Raw genomic sequence first — 21,556 nt, forward strand, 5'->3', positions numbered from 1 at the left:
CAAGGATTATAGATTAAGCATGCATCTTAATGGTGTGCTTTTAAACTTCACTGGCTGTACTTATTCCAAGGATTATAGATTAAGCATGCATCTTAATGGTGTGCTTTTAGACTGCCACATACACTACACTTAAATATGATATAGCCAACGCAATTAATTAAAACATTATTTTCGTATTATAGATTTTATTCGTCCACCCCAATACACGTCCGGAGGTGGAAACTGAAAAACATTTCATTTTGGAATGTGATGCATATAAGGACAGCAGGGACAGTTATGCAAATATCTTGACAGCTGGCTCTTGGTATAATTTATTTAATGAGGGGTCAGTGGAGAAGTTGGGGGCACTCATCATCACCTTACATAGGAAGAGATTGGAATTGCGGAAGCCGATTTGATCTGGCGGTTTGTCCCATAGGCTTTTGTTAGTCTCGTGGACATTAAAACTTCTTCAACGCAAACAGAGATTCATGATTCATCTCACCCAAACAACTGTAATGCTAAATGTAGTCCCAAAAGGTAGGATAAGTTGCGTCAAAGTAAACTTTCTGCTTTGTGAATTATGTGTGATTCATGTGTGAAATCCTATCTAAACATGGAAAACAACCGCTTGCAAAATAGAAAACATTTCAGGGTGTAACGCTTCACGTCTGCTTCTGATTGCCATGATTAATAAAACATCATTTTTCGGCGCCAACTTGTAAAAATGAATATCACGTGTGAAGGTGAGGATTCAATCCCAAGGCATCAATGTAGTATACATCGGGATAAGTTTTGGATCTTTCTAAAAAGAAATATTCTTGATTGGTTGTAAAAAAAAGTCGAAAGTATATTATGTACAAAAGAACTTAAAATTTTAAACAAACAGCAAATGCATGGCATAAGTTGTTTTGCTTGTAAATTGAAGTTTTAGGGCAATCCTAAAATATTTAATCATGGAAGAGCACTGACAAGCAAACCAGAGACCTGCTCAAAACAATGTGCTCCACTCTTTGCAAAGAAAATATAGTGAGCACAGCTCAGCCCAAATATTAAGGGAGGTACAAGAGGAATATCAGGTAACACTGAGGCCGTGAAACAGCAGTCTTCACACCAGAGCCATGCGTTAAATTTACGAGGAAAACAAGATGCAGATTAAATAATAAAAGCTTGATTTCTAAATGATTGACTAGAACTCACCTCCAGATAGGATACAATACATTAATTCGGTGCAACAACAATACATTTTCAACACTGATGGAAATTCTATTGCACCAGTTGCATTCTTCACTTGAACACATGTAAAGAAGCTCCAGCAATATGTAATATACTGGTATTCGATGTGATTTAACATCACTTTTATATTTCTCTTGCATAAACACTGAATAAGTGAGTGTATTGTCTCACTATTACTGCGTCCTTTGTTGAGAGTAGTAACAGATGCACTTATGGTTACGTTGATAGCTGGTACTACACTGAAGTTACTGTTTTCTGTATGATGTTCTACAATCTTCCTATACTTTGATATTTGGTATTCTAGCAATGCTTGTAGAATATGATAAACGACCTCAAGACAAGAAGATAAATAATATATGTGGTGAGCGCTATCAATTTGGAGAGTGCTTTGACTCCCAAATCAATATCAGATGCATATCACGTACTCAGAGAAAGGTACGAGTTGAACTTTAGTCCCCTTCACATGTGCTAATAATCAGCCTTCCAATGCTAGAGTGTCAAAAGATACAGAGGGCGAGCTCAAGTGCAAGTTTCAAAAAAATTTAATAGGACTTGAGACCTGCACCACGACAATTCAACATATAGACAAAAAAAATACCATCAAAATGGTAAATGGTGAATGGTGAAAATACTTGGGCAAACATGCAATCCAAGAACATGTTGACAAGGAACCCCAAAAGGTGGATTTGTTCATAATCACTGCTGCAGTCAGATTCAAATTATATCCGGTCATCTCTTTGTGGAGGCACTTGCACATCAGCCAGGCTTGCTGCCATTGCAGCTGCTAATTCAGAAACATTTGAATAGCCAGTGTTAATAGACACCGTATTTGGCATTGGAGCTGTGACCTGGGGCACCTGATTGATGGGTGTATGATCATCCTGAGACAAAGAAGAGTTCTGCACAGTTGAAGCAAATGTGGCAGTGGAGACCAGATCTTGTTTCTCTTGCAAGTTATCCTCCATTGTTGGAGAAAGTAATGTTTCCTGCTGACTATAATCTGTATCCCCTGAGATATTAATGGATGATGAAGGAATATGGGTGGAAGTGGGCAACAATCCAACATTTTGATCCAGATTCATTGAACTTGGCAAGACAAATGCTGACGACTGAGGAACATCTTGATTCTTAGAGTTCCCACTACCTGAGGTAGAATCCTTCAGACTAGCTGCAATGGCTGCCATCAATTCTTGATCTTCATCATCTGATATGCTATGCATAGCATCAAATGGCCTACTGAATGAATTTGTTAAATAACCCTGAACACTAGGGTTTTCACATTGTGAAGGGTCATGTCCCAAACTAGCAGCTATTGCAGCCCTCAACTGAGAATCTTCATAATTAGAATTATCAGCACCTAAAGCTGTACCTCCTTGTGCATTAGAAGGTGAAGAAAGAACTGATACAGACTTCTGTTCATGGGAAGTATTGTGCGTCACTGATGTGGATTTGACAATCCTCTGTGCATCTTCAGGAGTGAACCATTGCCCAAAAGCATTACTACTTTCTGAACTGGAGACAGGGCACTCTTTTGGAAAATTACCTCTTACAAGGAAGATGCTCCAGCCAGAACTCTTAAGAGTGTCCATATAGGCAGATAGATAGAACTTGGAGAGATGCTCGGGAGCAGGATAGAGGCTATTGAAATTGTACCACTCTCCACCCACTTTCCTGATGCAGAACCAATGGTCCTGGAGATGACATATAAACCCCTCCTCATTCTGAGGATCTCTCTGGGCTTCATCTGCCAGTGGTGAATCAAATGGAATCACTCGAAGATCCCAAATCTCTAGAGCCTTCTCTAAAACCTGCCAAATAATTCAAGAAGAATTATGTCAACAATCACTGCAATGTACAATAAATCATATGAACTATCTTGCAAATTCCAAATCAATATAGAATAAACCTGTCCTAATAACTGACGTGGGAATTTAACAATCTATGATAAAAAATAAAAGCAAAAGAAATCACCAACAGAGTTTATTACGAAGTCACATTCACAAATGTGTGAAACAGGCAAGTGGAAACCATTTCAATTAACAATGATGTTTGGTTACGTGATTTTTGTTCTGAAGCATATTTCAGTTCCAAAAACTGAAAGAACAAAAAAAACCCATTTATCTCCTCACAAGATTATTCATCTGAGCCAGTTAGCCCATCCCTGTCACCTGAGGACATCACAGGACTCAAAATGTTGCTCTATTTATGGTGATCAACAAGGATGCTCACTCTTCCCAATGAAATGATCCAGAGTTGCCATGCTCAAATGTGGACTAACCAGTGTTTCAAGCTCTTCAGGACCCAAATCATTGGGTGACCACAAAAACAGCCAGATGCATTTAGTCACAAACTAAAGCATTGTAAAGGCCTTAAGGATCCAGTGCTCATAATTCTTCTGCTATAGATTTTGACACAGACTAGAACTTTGTCACGAATCCACCCTTAGGAAGAGCTAGGTTTTCATCCCCCTTCTGACAAACTCCTGAAGGTTTCCATCCTCAGAAATCATAAATCATCATATCAAATCCACAAGCATGCCCTACTAAATACCGGGAACCTCATTATAAAGATCTCCAAGGAAACATCTAAAAGATTAGGCCAACTAGGCTGACTTTAATATATATCGTAATTGGAGAACTTTATTTAATAAAGTGACTTTTTTAATTATTTTATTTTCCCTTTATTTTTAATTAAATTAATCAATTAAAAGTCATGCTTATGAAATAAATTTAATTTTTTGGACAACTTAATTAATTAGTTTAATTAAGTCAACTTATAAAAGTTTGGGGACATTACAGTCCAAAACTGTCAACCCTCCATCCTACATGGGCTTAACAGAATCTTGGTTGGGGAAGAATATGTCTGTTCTGCTTACGTGCTCTCAAAGACTATTTCTGTCATCATCTTTCATACCTCAGTTGGGCTGCTCTGTACAAGGTTCTCACTATATTCTTTGACATTTCTTCTGGCCATGTCAAGAATATTGCCAATTTGGCTTTGTTGTTGGAGAATTTTCTAATAAAAAAGCCTCTTTGCACCCTAAAAAATAACTATGGACGAATTCAATGGCAATTTCAAACAACTCTTAAGAGATTTTAAACCATTCACCAGATTTTGAATGTTACAATCTGGTGAACTATATAACTTAGACTGCAGCAATACGCTCAATGAACAATGTCCCCATTGATTGGACTTCCTGATTTTTTATCAAGAGCCTGAATTTTGTAAGGAGGACCTTCTCAATAGAATTAAGACTAGCTTGCAGTGAAGTGGTTCCATGGGGCATGCAATTTTTTGTTTCATTAAAAATCTTTTAAGAGTCTTCTTCAAAAGTCATCACCAAACTCGGGACAGCAATGATATAAACTCGTGTCACATTCATGGTGCAGCAATTCACTCAAGGGGCAATGGTCCAATGGATTGGGCATCCTGAATTTTTATGAGGGGACCTTCTCAATAAACTTAAGACTCATTTGCATAAAGCGGTTCCATGGGGGATGGAATTTTTGTTTAGCTATTAAACTTTAGGTGTCTTCTTCAAAACAAATTACTAATCACTACGGACAGCAATGATAAAAACTAAGATCAAATTCATGCCACTATGTCGTGTCCCCAAATAAGACTCAGTGAAAACTGAAATGTGCTTGAAGCCAGAAATAAATGTATTTTTTAACACTGTTAAATAATTAATAATAGTACTAAATAATGATAATAATAATGATAAATAATTTAATAATATTAATCATAATATATTTTTGTCTTTTCTGGTGGCTAACCTGTGCAAGGTTGTTCTTATTTCTTCTAGGCTGGCCTTGGGCCGATCTATCGTTGGTTGCTGGTAAGCACCTATATATGGGCTACAAGAATGCAAATTGAAGGTATCTGGAACAATTGCAAATCTGCTACTGTAGCATGCTGTATGCTGAGACGCCAACCTTAGGAGACCATTTTGGTGGGACAAAACCCCTACCAGTTCTATCCTCAGCATTATCGTCATTTTGCTATTTTGGATCCGAGACCTAAGGTAAGGAGTGAACGTCAACATAGGGGGAGTCAAGCGAATCCAAGACAGAGTTTACAGGAAACTAACAGGAAGATGCACTTAGCCAATTGCAGTGGTTCCAACTGTTTGAAGGATCATGCCAATACTCAGAAAGAAGCCTTTCACATCTGTGGCAGGAAAGGCGCCCCCACCAAGGTGCCCAACCTATCATTAAATTGCCCAGATCAGACTGTGGCATCATCAACTAGTTGCAAGAAGTTCTATATTGGGTCAGGAAATCATAAACCCTTTGATCTAAATGCATGTGTATGATTTTTTGTATCTGAAGCTGCCTATTTTCTGCAACTAAAGCCTCTATCTTCCTAATGGAAATCATGACCTATGGCGTCATTGTTTCCTGGATTGTTGATCTGTAAGCCATCTAGTTCCTAAAATACATTTCAAGTTTTTGTAGTTTCCTCAAATTATATATCTGCAAACTAGTTGTTTTCAGGAAATTATTTTAAGCATCACTTCACATAGGAATCAGGTTCCTTACAGTGGTATCAGATTAAGGAATCTTACCACCCTGTGGATCAATCTTGTTATGCAGATACAAATTTATGCAAAAGAGTGTCAAAGGAATCATGAGTAACTGAGGTGAAGAGGCAAATCTTTCAGATATCATTAGCTGTGAAAACAGGGAGTTAGTTGCAGAGTTTCAATCCTTCATGAGAGAGTCCAATGCAGAAATAGTTCAAATCTTGAGGGAAATGAATCATCAATTGAATATCTCTGGACCAAGTCAGAATATGGCAGTTGAAATGAGATGTCCCCAATTTTTAAGGTGACATTTAATTAATTTGATTTTTATTAAGTTATCAAAAAATAATTAAAATATTCATACAATGACTTAATATTAATTAATTTAATTAAATAACAATAATATACTAAAATATGATTATAAGGTCACTTTATTTAATTAAGTTCTCCAGTTGGCCTGATCTTCTAGATGTTTTTTGGAGGGCTTTATAAGGAGGTCTTGGGGTTGTAGAAAGGGCATGCTTATGATTTAATAAATGGTTTATAATTTTTAAAGATGGAAACCTTCAGGAATTGGACAGAAGAGCTGGACAAAAACCTAGCTCTTCCAAAGCGGTGGATTCATGGCGGAGTCTACATCTGTGCCAAATTTGTGAAGTCTTCATCCAAATACAAATTTGCCGTAAATAAGATATTCCAGGGCTGAGGTATTTTGTATCATGTCTGTTTTATGAAATAAAGATTATATTACTGAGTATTATGGGTATAATATTTGGTGGGTTATGAGTAGATGGTTATATTTTTAATAATCACTGAAGATGTTGAACCTGTGCGATTATTTTTCACATTGCTACATATTGTTGTTAGAAGCATTAAGACGAGGTTAATATTTACCTATTGTGACAATAAGGTTTGGACGAAGTAATGTTGAGAGTAATTGAGATTTATATTTGCTGTTCTCTAAGGTGACAATGCCATGAATATTTTATAAGCCAACCCCATTAGTTATTTGGCAAAACCTTATAAGTCTGACAGCTCGATTCTTTGGTGGCATGGGATCATTTTGCTATTGTGTGTAGTGAAACGAAACCTATGTCAACTGCAATGGGTGACTGCGGGAGCTAAAAGAAATTGAGGATCACGTCCAGTGTTTCTTGTTATTGGCTCTCTGGTTTTGGGGGCAATTCAAACTGAAGGCAGAAACTGGAGGTCACACATCATAGTTGAATTCCCTGCAAAGTTAGAAGGTCGAACGCAGCATGAGGACGGATATCCATAGCAATTAGCTTATGCTTGCGCTTTTGAACGCAAGCATCATCACTCATACTTGCCAAGGTCAAATATCAAAACGCACACCTAAGTTGTCAATATCCAATTTAAGGCTGAGATTCGCACCTAGTAGTGGATCCAAATCCATGTGCAGATCATCCAATTTGATAGCCAGTTGAAGTGGGGCAGCTAGAGTGTTTCGCCGATTGAGTTTTCTCCCCGAGGGGAAGAAGTAGCAGGAAAGGCAAGAGCTCAGATTATCTGCTCATGTAAGCAGTCCTGGACACGTGTACTGAAAGAATGGTTCAATGAAATCAGAGAAATATATTAACAGAATTGTTGAATATTCTCAGACTCTTATTAGCATAATTGACGTTTCCTAAATCAGTAGTCATCTGAGCTGTTGCATCTGATTTGATATTCTTAAGAATATTATTATAAAATTTGTTGCTCCATAAGCCAGTATCTTTCATGAAAGCAATCCAAGCAATGGGAGAGTCTAAATCAATCCTCCAACGAAGACAGTCAAAGCCAATTTTTTGCAAAGGGAAGGTCTAGTTGAGGAGGAGCCATAATTACCACTTCACTTAGAAGATGAAAAGGTAAGGTATCATGCAGAATATAATGCTTTTAGTCAAGCAATTTGTAATGACAAGAAGGAGCTCGAGAAGAGGAAAAAGAAGGGAGTTGAAGAAAAAGGAAGTTGCTAAGATTAATGAGCATGCGTCCAAGAACCCTGAAGAACAGTCAAACACACAGTAGAAGAATGATGAAGTTAAGGTGAACAAAGCATTGCTTGTTGAACATGAAGAGGCCAAGGTAGAAGCAAATGTTCAAATCCATGAACCATCCACTGATCTGTCTAAAGGTGAGCCATTGCAGCAGGAGATTAATTTGCAGAGTTACAATGTTAAGGAGGATGTCTTATTTGATTCTAATGCTGAGATTACAAGTCACAAGAACGATTGTGTGGAATGAATCTCCCAAAAGCATGCATCTAACTCTAAAGGAGGTAAGTACTCTCATCATTTGTGCTCAAGATATGATACTGATAGCAGAGATCTATTTCAGTCTTGCAATCATGAAAAGCATATTTATATGGTAAATGTGGAAGGGTGTATAAATTCTTCTATCCAAAACTGCCAATATATTTTGGTTTGGGATCCAGGAGAATTTTCAATCTTACAACAACTGCTAAGATCACTTCAGAGAAAAAGCATATGCCTGATTGAAAGGATTAGACACTTACAGGCGGCGAAGAATGGTGAATTTGAATAGAAGGATAAGTCTTTTTTTGTTGACAGAATTTTTATGATGGTTTCAATGCAAGAGAAGAGATAGTGATTGGAACTAATGGTGAATTATTCACTCAATTGGACAACAACAAAGACTGTCACAAGCACTTTGATGTGAACTCTATATTACCTTTGGATTCTGAGCATGTACCTATGGATAGTGCTGCATTATGACAAGTGGATGGAGAAAGCTAAGCATGCCAAGATGATAGTTGTTCAAGCAAGCGAGAACTTGCAGGAAAGGCATGGACACATGGGTTCACAAGATGAACAAGAGATAAGTTTTCAAATTGAGTTTTGTGATTCAAATATTGCATTGAGAGTCCAATGAATGCATTCGCATAATCAACACAGTCAGCATGTACAATGGATAGTGTTGAAGGCTTTGGTGGACAATACGTCAAAGGTAGCAAGCTGGAAAAGGCTGGAGGCTGGATGTCATGAGGTTGCATGGGCAGCCCACTCTTATGAGTCTTCCAAATTTTCTTCCCTTGAGGACATTTTGACTCGTGAGGTTGAGTCCTCCAAATTTTCTTCCCTGGAGGACATTTTGACTCAGGAAGTTAACATTGGTATGTCGATCTCACTAGGTATGTCATCGTGTGAAAAGTTCAAAATTCATTGTTTCATGAGAGCATATCTTTGTGATAGCTCGGGTTTGAGGACATGGATGTATTAGAAAGTGCATAAGTAGACAACATCTTGAGAGCCAATTTTCAGAATGGAACGGTCAATTATCAGCATACACTGTGAGATTTGAAGGCTGTCCTATGTTGTTTTGACTTTGCATTGTTGAGTACAGTTGATTGCACGGGTTGATGGCAGTGGGATTGTTAATCCAGCTTCATGCCTTGAGCATTGATGAGACACCAGCTGATGGTGTTTGGAGGAGAAATGTTTATCTCGTCTTAAGGATGCCTAGCAGCATTCTTCCAATCAAGAAATTTATAAGTATCCCCTAGATATTGTACTTTATTTGGATCCTTCACATACTAGCTTGCAAGAGGAAATAAGCATTCCAAGTCAAGATGGTTTTGTGATGAACACAAGTGATGATGACTCACATATTGAGGAAGTTTTTAATTAGACTGCAGATTACGGTAATGTAGAAGAACTTGAGGATGACAAAGAAGATACACTTATTTGTCTTTCTGATTGAAGCTATAATGAATTCAGATTTTCAGATTTTAGTATGGTACCGTAGATGAATTTTCAGCTGCATGACTACATCAGCATTGATAATTTCTATGTGATTGAGTTTCGTGATTTTGATATTGTCCTGGGAGTTCAGCAATTTCATGATCAACACAAGCAGGATTTTCAGCAGGGAATGTTGAAAGCTTTGGTGGAGGGTGCACCAAAGATGGCAAGGCTGAAAAAGTTCAAGGCTCTGACTATATGCAGATATGATGAGGTTGCTGGGGCAGCCTATCCTTATGAATCTTTCCAAATTTCTTCTATGGATGATGTATTGAAACATGGAACTGACATGGATAAGAGGAATTTGAGTGCACGAGATTGTCTCTTTGACATTTGGAAATTGGGTATTGATGAGATACTACTAGAGTATGACAGCAGAAGCTTTCAAAGAATGATCATAATTCCGAGCTTCAAATGTAGAAGTGTTGTCATCTTTCATACCAGAAGGCAACATCAATGCCCTATATCAGTTTTGTCTACAGTGGCCCACTGTTACAATGCTGATTAAGACTAAAATGGATCAGATTGAATTGCATATCCTCCAAGTGGCCACTTCATTTGATGCCTTACAGGATGCAGATGGACAGACTTGGGTGCATGTAATGTCCTCATTCTTTTGACAGGCCATTGACAGTCAAATTCTAGCCACTCTCATCCCCTAGGCTAGAATTAATCAATTAATAAAGGGGATAAATAAATAATTAATGACTTACCCCAAAAAGCTAATATTTGGAGATCAAATATTATAACTCATCGATATAACTTAAGTTGGGGCCATTTTAAGTTATTAAGTTGTTTCACCTAGGCGAATCATTATGGGGGGTCAATTTAATAATTTACACAACATTGGATATTGTGCCTAAGTCTTTTAAGGAGTTTTCTAGATGGATCGATGCTTTTTGCTGAGCTATTATTTAAGGAGAGGTGGATGTTTAAGAGGATTATTATGTTCTGTCTTCTCTTGTTGAATTATGAGCTCTGCAAGCAGCATACACAGGACGAAAACCCTGTCATCTGCAGCCTGGACGAAACCCCAGGTCTGATTGGTCGGCAGCATTCCTATTGCTGTGACAGAAGGATTTGTACCACGTGACTCAGAACTTCATTTTCAGACTACAGACAGCACGCATGGAGTTTTGGGAGCAGTAAACGATTATTCTGCCGTACTATACCAGCAAATTACCAATCTGATATTTGTGTTCAGAATCGCAGCTTTTTCCCCTTCACAATTAACGTGCCATGCATAAAGGATTGGGCGCCAAAACACAGCCAAGGCGATATGTAATTCAGCATCAGATGGAGGTAGCGTCCCTATTAGTTAAAATGTTGTGGTTAGTTTCAAGTAATGCTAACCAGAAGAAGGATGGTAATGGTGTCTCGAAGTAATGATAACTGCAATCCTATAAAACTTATTCTGTGAATTTACTCTTATCATAATAAAAATTTCTGGGTATTACATGTGTTGTTTGCTATAAATTATTAAACCACATCAAATCAAACATCTGTCCTTTGAAAATTTCAAGTAAGAATATTTCAGTGCAGATGGAAGCCTTGCATGTGCAATTTCAACAGTTGCAGGATCAGAAGGAACAAACAAGGCACAAATTTCAACAGTTGAGAGAAGTGGTTAGCTTGGAGTTGGCTCACACCACTGGTCTCCTCAAAGATGCACAAAAGTTGGCACAACAGATCCAATTTATTACCACCCTGCTGAAAGCCGAGCGCCTCTTGATGCAGATCAATGTCCAGAACCAACTATTGCAGCAAACCAACACACAATGGGATAACACTTTTGCTAATCTCAAGGATATCTACAAGGATGTTCTCCAGACACAATAGGAGTAGAGTTGTCTTGGGGACAAGACAACGTTTTGAAAGAGTGGATGATGTTGGCAGAGAATAGGCAGAGCTAGGACAGCGACGCAAGATCCTGCCGCAAAAAACTGCAAGGAGGTTGCAAAACTTCTAATTGAAGAGGCACCATCTTCATTAGTAGCATCATGTAAGGGACACATTCCGCTGGTTAGATATTTGTCTAGGCAAAGATACAATGTAATAAAGTACATGAAGTATGAGAGAATAGAGAGATATGAAGAATATATGTGTTAAAGAGATATAAGGAAGAATGTATAGGAGAATATTGATGGTAGAAAGATAGATGAGAAGCATACGTACATGGATGGCAAATAGTAATATATATATCTAAAGTTATATTTATTTTGTGTTATTGTTTATGGCAATCAATTTTCAATTTATTTCATTATGTTGACTAACTAATGTACAGTCAAAACTAACTCTTTACTCCTCTCACAAGACTGAGTCTAGGGTATAAATACAACACATAAGAATTACTTGGGGATCAGTACTTTGATCTGTGTTCCCCCATTTTCTTGCTAACAATGAAGATATCATCACTACATCTATGAATTCTACTTCAAGACTTGAACTAGACTACACAATGCATAGACAAAACTTTTTTGTTGGTTCAAGGCAAACATTTGAATCTTGTGCAAAATCCTAAAATTCACTATCTGAATGACTCCTAAGAGGATTCATGTACAAAATTGCGCCACATCTGAATGCTCCTAGCTCAACAAACACCAATCAAAGTGAATAAATGCATTATCATTATACCTTCACACTACATAGTGTGATGCAAAAGTCAACTGATGATCCAAACATTTAATATTGGGGTCATTGATCATTTTTGCATTCTCCAAGGTCCATGTAACACATTTCTAAGAGTTATGTGTCCATTTATATCTGCCTATATAAAAACGAGTGTGATAACATTGGTGGACAAGGAAGTGCATAATAAACATATGATTGAAAAGGGAAGATAGAGGATGCATCTAATTGGAAGAGATAAAACAATGATAGAACATTAGGCAAAGAATTAAGATCTTTTTGGAAAATTTTATGATCTACTTTGTAATCAAATGCTTGATGCCTAGCATGTTACAAGCTCATTGAAGTTTCACTATAATTGTCTTTATTTGAGTACCTTCAATCATTCACACTTTAATATTTTGTTATGCATATTGTTGTGATAAAGTTATATTGCTCTTTTGAATTATGTGTTTACTTATTGCTGCATGGTTAAATAGTCCTAAATCAGACTCTCCAACCTAGTATTGCACTAGAAAGGCTACCCCAATTTATAATATCTCAGTTAGGGATCACCCGACAAGAAGAGTTTACTAGCTTTACTTTCGCTGAACTACTTATATATAAAAAGTTGCTAGCAAATGCTTACCCCACAAGACAATTTTTGAAAAACTAAAAATATAAGCATAATTGGAAAATAGAATGAGATGGTGGTAAAGGATTAGAGATTTCAACCCACAACCCCAAATTCAAATCCCTCCTAAACATGAGAAAGTATTTAAAATAGATAAAATTACCTCACTCACTTTCGCAAATGCAACCAAGGCATTAGTCAAAAATAGATATGGTAAATTAATAGAAACAAAGCTTCATCGTCAAATTCAAATTCCAAAGACAATTGAAGAAATGAAATTGGGTTCAATTAATCATTCTCACTAGATCACACCCAATCAACAAGGTTGGGACCATGTCCCAAGTGAGGTGAATTGAAATTCTCAAATCAGATAAAATACAACATAATTCTTGCTTGACCACGCCCAAAGATTGCGATAAAATGTAATTGTCAAGTGGGGTGAACTAAAATTGAGTAAAATACCTCATCCAACTCGTTGAGTCACACAAGTCAAACTTACCTAGCAAGAAGAATTTATTGAGGATACAAGACACGTCCCTACTCTACAACCCCACGTCCCATCCCCACCACAATCCCCAAGGCACAAATAAATTCCTATCTTTCACTTGTCCTCTAGGGATATCAAAGATACAACTAAAAAAAAATGAGGTACATCCCCTTTTTAATAAAAAGCAAACAAATTTAATTTTTTGAAAAATAACAAAAAAAAACAATTACAGGTGGCTCACAAACTCTCCCCTACTACCCTTAGAAAGGACTACACACAAATGTAACCCACTCACCCATTTACATTGCCAGTCATGATTAGCACAACAATTTTCGAACTTTACAAGCAGCCCCAAAGGCACCTCAAAAAAATTGGATACAGCAATTTGCTTGATATTTTTTATACACTTCAAAGTCCAAACTGTGAAAATCAGATTCACTGGTAAAATACTTGTTCATATTAATTGAGAACAAATTACAATATACAGGCATATAAAATATTGTAGATATTTTAATATGCCAACTAACCCAGCTAACTACGTACACACTGCAAAAGGCAATTAAGATATCACCTAACTAAATACATTATTGGCCATTAACAGAGTAAATAAATATTATTCTAACACCCTCCCTTAATGGTCAATCTGTCAAAAACACCAAGTTGCCCCATAAATTTTACAAATTTATCCGGGCTCAAAGACTTGGTGATAATATTCGCAGTCTGATCCGCTGTCGGAACATACTGCAACTGAACTGATCCGTCTTCTACCAGCTTGCGAATGTAGTGACAATGAAGTTCGACATGCTTGGTACGTTCATGTAAGACTGGATTTTTGGCCAGTTTGAGCACCCCTTGATTATCAGTATACATGTGAGAAGGACCTGCTTGCGGCATCTACATGTCAGAAAGCATCCTTCGAGGCCAAACTGCCTCACATGCGGCCTTGACTGTTCCCCGGTATACGGCTTCGGTCGAGGAAAGAGCCACGGCCTATTGCTTCTTGCTGCTCCAAGTGACGGCACTAGTACCCAAATTGAATACGTACCCAGAAGTGGATTTTCTGTCATCCACCGATCCTGCCCAATCTAAGTCAGTATAATCAATCAGCTTTGGATTGTTGCACCTGGTATACAGAATGCCATAGTCTGAAGTGCCTTTCACATATCGTAAAACTCACTTCGCTGCAATCCAATGATCAACTTTTGGAGTTGTCATGAAGCAAGAGATGTAGCTGACAACGAAACTGATGTTAGGTCTAGTGGTAGTGAGATAGATGAGGCTGCCTACTAGTTGCCTGAATTTTGTTTCATCTACTGCAGGTAAATTAGACTTGGCAAATGACTTCAGCCCTTTCTCCATAAGTGTGGAAGCAGGTTTACAATCTTGCATTCGAAACTTATCCAGAAAACTGCGGGCATACTTGGACTGTGAAATAAAGATACTATCATCAGTCTGCCACACTTCAACACCTAAGCAATAATGGAGAAGCCCCAAATCCGTCATGTCAAAAGCTTGGCACAAGTCCTGTTTGATTGCGGCAATCAAATGTGCTGAATTTCCGGTAATGATCAAGTCATCCACATAGACAACAAGAAAAAGGATCTCATCACTAGAAAGTTTGATGTACAAATTAGTGTCACACGGACTGCGTTGAAAACCATGTTCAACTAAATACTCATCAATCTTGAAGTACCAAGCCTGAGGGGCTTACTTCAGGCCATAGAGGGCTTTTACCAATTTGCAAACCTGATGTTCCTTACCAGGAACCTTGAAGCCAGGAGGTTGAATCGTATAAACTTCTTCCTGCAAATCACCGTTGAGGAATGCACTCTTAACATCCATCTGATGAAGTTTCCATCCAAACTGAGCTGCAATGGCGAGAAGAAGACGAATTGTACTCATCTTGGCAATAGGAGCAAAACTCTCCTCGTAGTCAATGCCCTCCCGCTGTGTAAAACCCCGAGCAACCAATCTGGCCTTGTACTTATCCAAAGTACCATATGCATGATACTTGACTTTGTAAACCCATTTAGAGCTGATATGTTTCTTCCCAAGAGGCAAAACAGAAAGAACCCAAGTGATATTCTTCAGAAGACTATGGTATTTTGTCTCCATGGCCTTTTCCCACTCAAGAATGCCTTTAGCCTCGAAATATGTCTGGGGCTCATTGATGCTATGGATGTTAGCCATAAGTGCAAGGTTGACTGTATTTTGTTGCTTTCTCTAGCTGCGAGCGGATATGCCCTCAATAAGCTGATCATCATGAAGATCTCTTATAGTCTTGGCCCACCATTTAGGCCTGAGGGTAGAAGTACCAACATTTTGCATTGGAGGAACAACATCCCCTGGTGTTTCTGGAACAAAGTCATCTGGATGTGAATCCTGTGAAAAATCAAGTGGTGTTGGATCGATAGATTCCTCATCTTTAGAGTCAAAATGCTCTAAAGCCCTCCCATCATGGGAACCAAGAGGAAGACGAACACCAACACTGGGAGTCTTTTTAGACGGAGCCGCGGGACTAGGAGTAGTAGAAGGCATAAATGGACCAGTAGTCTCATCAACCACAACATCACGACTAAAAATGAGACGATTTGTCTCCACATCAATCAACCTGTAGGCCTTGTGGTTGTCGCTATAACCAGTAAACATAAGTGTTTGGCTCTTTGAATCCAACTTAGCACGCTTAGCGTCTGGAATCCATACATGAGTTGTAGAACCGAAGACTTTCAAATGGCCCACTTTAGGCTTGCGTCCTGACCAGGATTCTTCAGGAGTCATCTTCTTAACGACATGTGTAGGTGACCGATTTAGCAGATAGACTGTAGTGTAAACCGCTTCAACCCAGTATTTCTTAGGAACATTTCTATGTTCTATCATAGAACGAGCCATTTTATTAATGGTGCGATTTCTACGCTCAACTACACCATTCTGCTGAGGGGTGTATGGTGTGGTGAGTTGGCGTTTAATGCCATGTGTAGCACAAAATGTAGAGAAGTCATTGGAACAAAACTCCCCCCCATTATCTAACCTTAGAGTGACAATCTGAGAACCGGATTCTTTCTCAACTAAGGCCTTAAATTGCTGAAATGTACTGAACACATCTGATTTATTTTTCACAAAATACACCCACATTTTATGACTGAAATTGTCAACAAATAACAAGAAGTACCTGCAACCAATAATAGATGGAGTGTTCATTGGCCCACATACATCAGCGTGAACCAATTGAAGGACCTTGGAGGCTCGCCAAGAATCACCATTCGAGAATGGTGTACGATGTTGCTTCCTAGCTTGATAGGCTACACAAACTCCATAATTTTGAGGTTGGATCTCAGGTAGACCAGCAACCAAACCCTCCTGATATAACTGAGAGAGATAGTGCACGTTTAAGTGCCCATAACGCTAAGCCCAATGTGTTCTAATGGATGTACTCCTAGCAACCAAAGCATGCTCTTGAGAATCACTGGAATCAGCAAGTCTATACAAACCATGATCTTCAAGTCCCGTAGCGATTGTAGTACGAGTCTCCCTATCAACGATGTTGCAGATGGACGAACTAAAGACAACATCTAATTGAGGAAACGCCTCATGATCTGATTGACGGAGAGGAGATTATGTTCCATGCTTGTAACATAGTAGACATCAAGAAAAATTAAATTTCTACCTCCTGAGTGAATATGGACAGTGCCCTTACCAGCAACTATGTACTCTTCTCCTCCTCCGAAGATTACTGAATCGGAAAATGGTTCAAATTTCGTGAACCAATCCCGGCAATGAGTAAAATGCCACGAAGCTCTTGAATCAATATACCAGGCAGAAGAGTGTATTGGATCTGCTATTCTCTTGGCCATAAAGGCATAGAAAGCATATTCTTTTTGCTTAGAGTGTTCAGCAACATTTGCTTTCTATTGAGACCCACCCTGCTTCTTTTGTTCAGAAGCCAAACAAATTCGACACTCGGACTTCATGTGACCAAACTTATGACAATAATTGCACTAAACGTTCTTCTTCTTCTTGCTGTCCTGAGAAGAACCAAAGCCTTTCGGCTGAGAAGATTGAGCCTTCCCTTTGTTCTTAGTAGAAGATTTGGCAGAGAACGCTTGCTCGTGGAGGGAGAATTGGTACTGCTTCCAAACGGCTGTTGCCACCAATCTTGCTATAAAAGCTTGTTACAAAGATCGAAAAACTTCAAATAGACGTCAGTGGAAGTGATATTGAGTGTTTTGATGAAATGCTCATACGAGCGTGAGAGACTCTTCAGAGTAATGACCACCATATCTTCTTCCTCCATTTTTCAACCAATAGCTTCCAACTAGTCGTGAATATCCTTGATCTTTGTCAAATGCTCCTGAAGAGATGTTTTCTCATCCACCATGATCGTGAAGAGCATATTCTTAAGAAAGAACACTCTACTCAAGAGCGCTCTACTCTTGTCAAAGGTTTCATGAAGACTCTTCAAATGATCCCATATTTCCTTCGCAGTTTTGTCGAACGGTACTTGAGGTAGCTGCTCGTCGGTAACAGAGAGTTTGATGAGCATGACGGCTTCCCAATTGCGCTCATCCCATTTGTCCTAATCTTTTCTGGCAGTGTCTGGACGTTGAGACGTGCCTAGAACAACTGCATCAAGACATCGGTACTCAAAAATCATCAACATTAGGTGTTGTAGTTGCAGTCATTGAACTTCTGGCTACTTTCGAGCATAATGTTCGTCAGCGATGCCATGACGTACCCCAAGGTCAAACTGGTGAAGGCATGAATGCATGAAAACTAGAGGATGAAAACAGAAGGTTTTTAGAAACAAATTCTGCAAGTCGGATTTAGAGGTAGAAGCTGAAACCCTAACATGGTTTTCAAGGCAAACATTTTTCGGAAGACCCGAAAAAATCTGATGACAACCCAATTTAGATATCGAAAAACCCACAAAGATTCTGCAAATTAAAAAAAAATCTGACTTGAAACAAAGGAGATAATCTCAAAACCCTGGCACAATTTTTGAGGTAAAATTTTCGACTAACCCAGAAAATCCGACGAAGACCAAAAATCCTTGCGAAAAAACCAGAAAGAATCTACAATCAAAATATTTTTTCTGAAAAATGAAGGGTCAAATCCGCGGGCTCAAAAAACAAGGCACAGAAAACAATGCACCCAAAAAAATCCGATAACAACCCAGTTGAGCTCTCGAAAAACCCACAACAATTCTACAACCGGAAAAAAATTTCACCTTGAAACAGAGTATCAAAAGCCTAGGCGAAGTTGCAGAAACCCCAGGCCAAAAAATCTGCAGACCCAAAAATATCTTATGGTGATCCAGTTGAGGTTTCGAAAAAACCCACCAAGAATCTGCAATCAGAATAAAATTTTGACTTGAACTGAAGGGTCAAAACCCTAGTCGAATGTGCAAAAACTCTAGGCGAAAGAAATCTGCAAACCCAAAAAAATCTGACAGTGACCCGGTTGAGATTTCGAAAAACCCACCAAGAATCTGTGATAAAAAAAAAATTGCCTTGAAACAAAGGGTCAAAACCCTAGGCAAAGTTGCAGAAACCCTAGGTCGTTAAAAAACGTGCAAATTTTTTGAGAAAAACAAGTTTCGTGCCCTAGCTTTGATACCGTGTGAAAATCAGATTCACTGGTAAAATACTTGTTCATATTAACTGAGAACAAATTATAATATATAGGCATATAAAATACTGTAGATATTTTAATATGCCAACTAACCCAACTAACTACCTACACACTGCAAAAAGCAATTGAGATATCACCTAACTAAGTACATTATTGACTATTAACATAGTAAATAAATATTATTCTAACACAAACAATATGCCATTGATATCATATGCGTGCATACTCTTACTCTCATTCTGCTTTAAACTTGAAAATGTGGTGATTCTATATTTATCAAGATAATAATTTGGGTTGGTGCATAATATTCTTCAGTTGTTTAGTTCTACATAGTAACAAATTGGGTATATCTTATGTTTAATGCTTCTAATTCTTCCATTAAAATCAAGGGCCATTGTAGATACTAAATAAGCATTATTTCATCTCCTTATTTATTCCCTTACAAACACACTATGTGCTTTGAGCGTGTGTGTGTGTACCATCTTGAAAAATGGCCTCCTTAATTGTCGTCTCTAAAACACATCCTATCGTCTAAGATAACTTGTAGCTAAATAATTTGGTAATAGGTTGTATAAATAATAAAAATATTCATAAACTTAATCTACTAGGATATTTCAAATAAATACCATACCAACACTTGCTAGAATGGCCTAGCATAACCTTCAGCACAAATTACAACTTCTTGATGAGATTGCCTAAAATGCCACATCCAAATCGGCTGGGCCAGACCAAAAGAATAAGGCTAGGTGCAAGTCTTGACTGATCTGGATTATAATTGGCTAAATAGCACACCCAAAAGAACAAGGCCAGATGCAAATCAAGGCCGGCTGAATTAAATTTGGAAAAGATACTGCATCCAACTCGCTATGCCCCGCCAACAAAGGCTTACCGTAAGTCCTAGGCAGAATGAATTTGACAAAACAAATATCCATATGAAATGGCACTTAAGCCAATGTCCCACTCCAAGGAAATTCACTAATATTGTCGACCAGGTTCATGGGCTAAATCAAAATTGGGTAAAGTACCACAGACTTGCCTCGATTAAAATTGAGCCAAATACCACATCCAGGTAACAAATTCAAATAAAAGGGCCAAACGTAAGTTCCCAACGGTGTGTGAATTTGAAAGAAGAAAAATGCCCTAGTACGTGGCAACTATGCTGACGGTCAGGTCACGAAAAGAATTCACATGTATTCATACAGTCTCTAAAGCATATCTTCCATCAAATTCAGCCCACTCGGGACTTGTCGCTGTATGAAAAACAAAAAGTTGCATTCAAAATCAAATTAAACCGCCATAAGTTACAGCACAAGTAAATGTTCCCCTATCAACAAAACAAAAAACTTAAGCAGGTGAGCTTGTAAGAACCTGAATGCTAAAATCTCCATCCATCGCAACATTGGACGAGTCCTCAGACATAAACTGCAAATAATCAGCAGAATCGAGACCGCCCTCCATCATCATCTGCTTCTCTCGCTGATCCAAGTCCGCCGCAATGCTTGCCAAGTCCAACTCAGTGAAAAACGGCCCCTGCAAAACCGTATTCACGCAGTGAACTGCGCACAATTTCGACTCTTGCACCTCGTGATACAGTAGCCCCCCGTTTGTAACATCTGGCCTTTCCATCGCCATAGCCTACTCTCAAACCCTAGAAGTGCTTTCCTATGCCTGTAGTCTTTTCTACTTTAGCCAAATAGCAAACCCTAAATTATTATTTTTTTTAGGTTTTTGGGTCTGCCTGATTCTTCCTCCTTTGATTGTTTGCGTTGTTAGCACAAAAGAACGAGCATGTTTGGACAAGAAGAAAGACTTTGTTTACAGAGTATTTTTCGACTTGATATTTATTTGGGACGGATAACAGATGTTTGGATTTGAAGACGCTCAAATATATGAAGTGCAGTCCAAGCCCCCAGGAATGAATCTGCACTTTACACGTCTCGAAATTTGAGTTCTTTTACTAAACATTTGAGTTCTTTTTCTAAACGTCTCTTTTAGTGATTGGGAAAGATTATTTCAATTATTTAAATAAATCAACAATTTAAAATAAAATTAAAATACATAATTACAATAAACTAGGGGAGAGGGACCAGTAGTTGTACCGGGTTCAATAGTCGTTATAGCAATTGTGCATATAATATCCAGTCTTGCCACATATTTATACTATATAATGTAAATAAATAATCCACATGTAAATTAAAAAAATGCCAAATGTTGATCAAAATGGACCAATACTTGAACATAAAAGAACCTATAAATGTTATATAGAAAAAGCATAAATACATTAATTAACAAGTGAAATAGATCATTTTTTGTTTCAAATAAAATATCATAGCTATCCACTATAAGCGTGTCATTCATAAAAATTATCATAGTGTAAAAGTATTATTCTTATGTGTACAACTATTGGGGTAGCAATGTATATGCATTGGAGTATTTCATATTACTAATTTGTCTTATCCACAAATATAAAAAGTGAACACAATAAATACCTTGTTTTTCTCCATGAAATGTGAGGGATTGTCCAAAGATTTAAGTGTACAACAATTGGTCCCTTTGTGTTCATATAAGTTTTATTTTATATCATAATATGTTGTTTTTGTATTCAATTATTGATCCTTTGGTGTTGGATATAAAAGTTAGAGATAACATACATTTATGATTACTAATAGGTATTTGGTCCATTTAAGTTTCATATA

At 37.9% G+C, this 21,556-nt stretch overlaps 1 protein-coding gene across 1 annotated transcript; it reads right to left on the reverse strand.

The window, feature by feature from the left end:
- Window positions 1-1,164: 1,164 nt before the first annotated feature.
- LOC131061423 (ataxin-3 homolog) lies at window positions 1,165-20,727 on the reverse strand. The gene is made up of 2 exons (XM_057995085.2): window positions 20,229-20,727; window positions 1,165-3,023 (listed from the first exon to the last, which is right to left on the reverse strand). Exons 1-2 carry the CDS (start codon window positions 20,490-20,492, stop codon window positions 1,935-1,937), a joined length of 1,353 nt encoding a protein of 450 aa, XP_057851068.1. The 5' UTR covers window positions 20,493-20,727; the 3' UTR covers window positions 1,165-1,934.
- Between the last annotated feature and the right edge of the window lie 829 nt (window positions 20,728-21,556).

Source organism: Cryptomeria japonica, chromosome 8 (genome assembly GCF_030272615.1).
Source record: "Cryptomeria japonica chromosome 8, Sugi_1.0, whole genome shotgun sequence".
Lineage (NCBI taxonomy): Eukaryota > Viridiplantae > Streptophyta > Pinopsida > Cupressales > Cupressaceae > Cryptomeria > Cryptomeria japonica.

Bases quoted from the DNA above. Each gene is read 5' to 3' on its own strand.
- LOC131061423 (XM_057995085.2), bottom strand. From the start codon at position 20,492: ATGGCGATGGAAAGGCCAGATGTTACAAACGGGGGGCTACTGTATCAC. The intron at 3,024-20,228 runs GTTCTTACAAGC...ATTATTTGGCAG, and splicing joins ATGGAGATTTTAGCATTCAG to GTTTTAGAGAAGGCTCTAGA.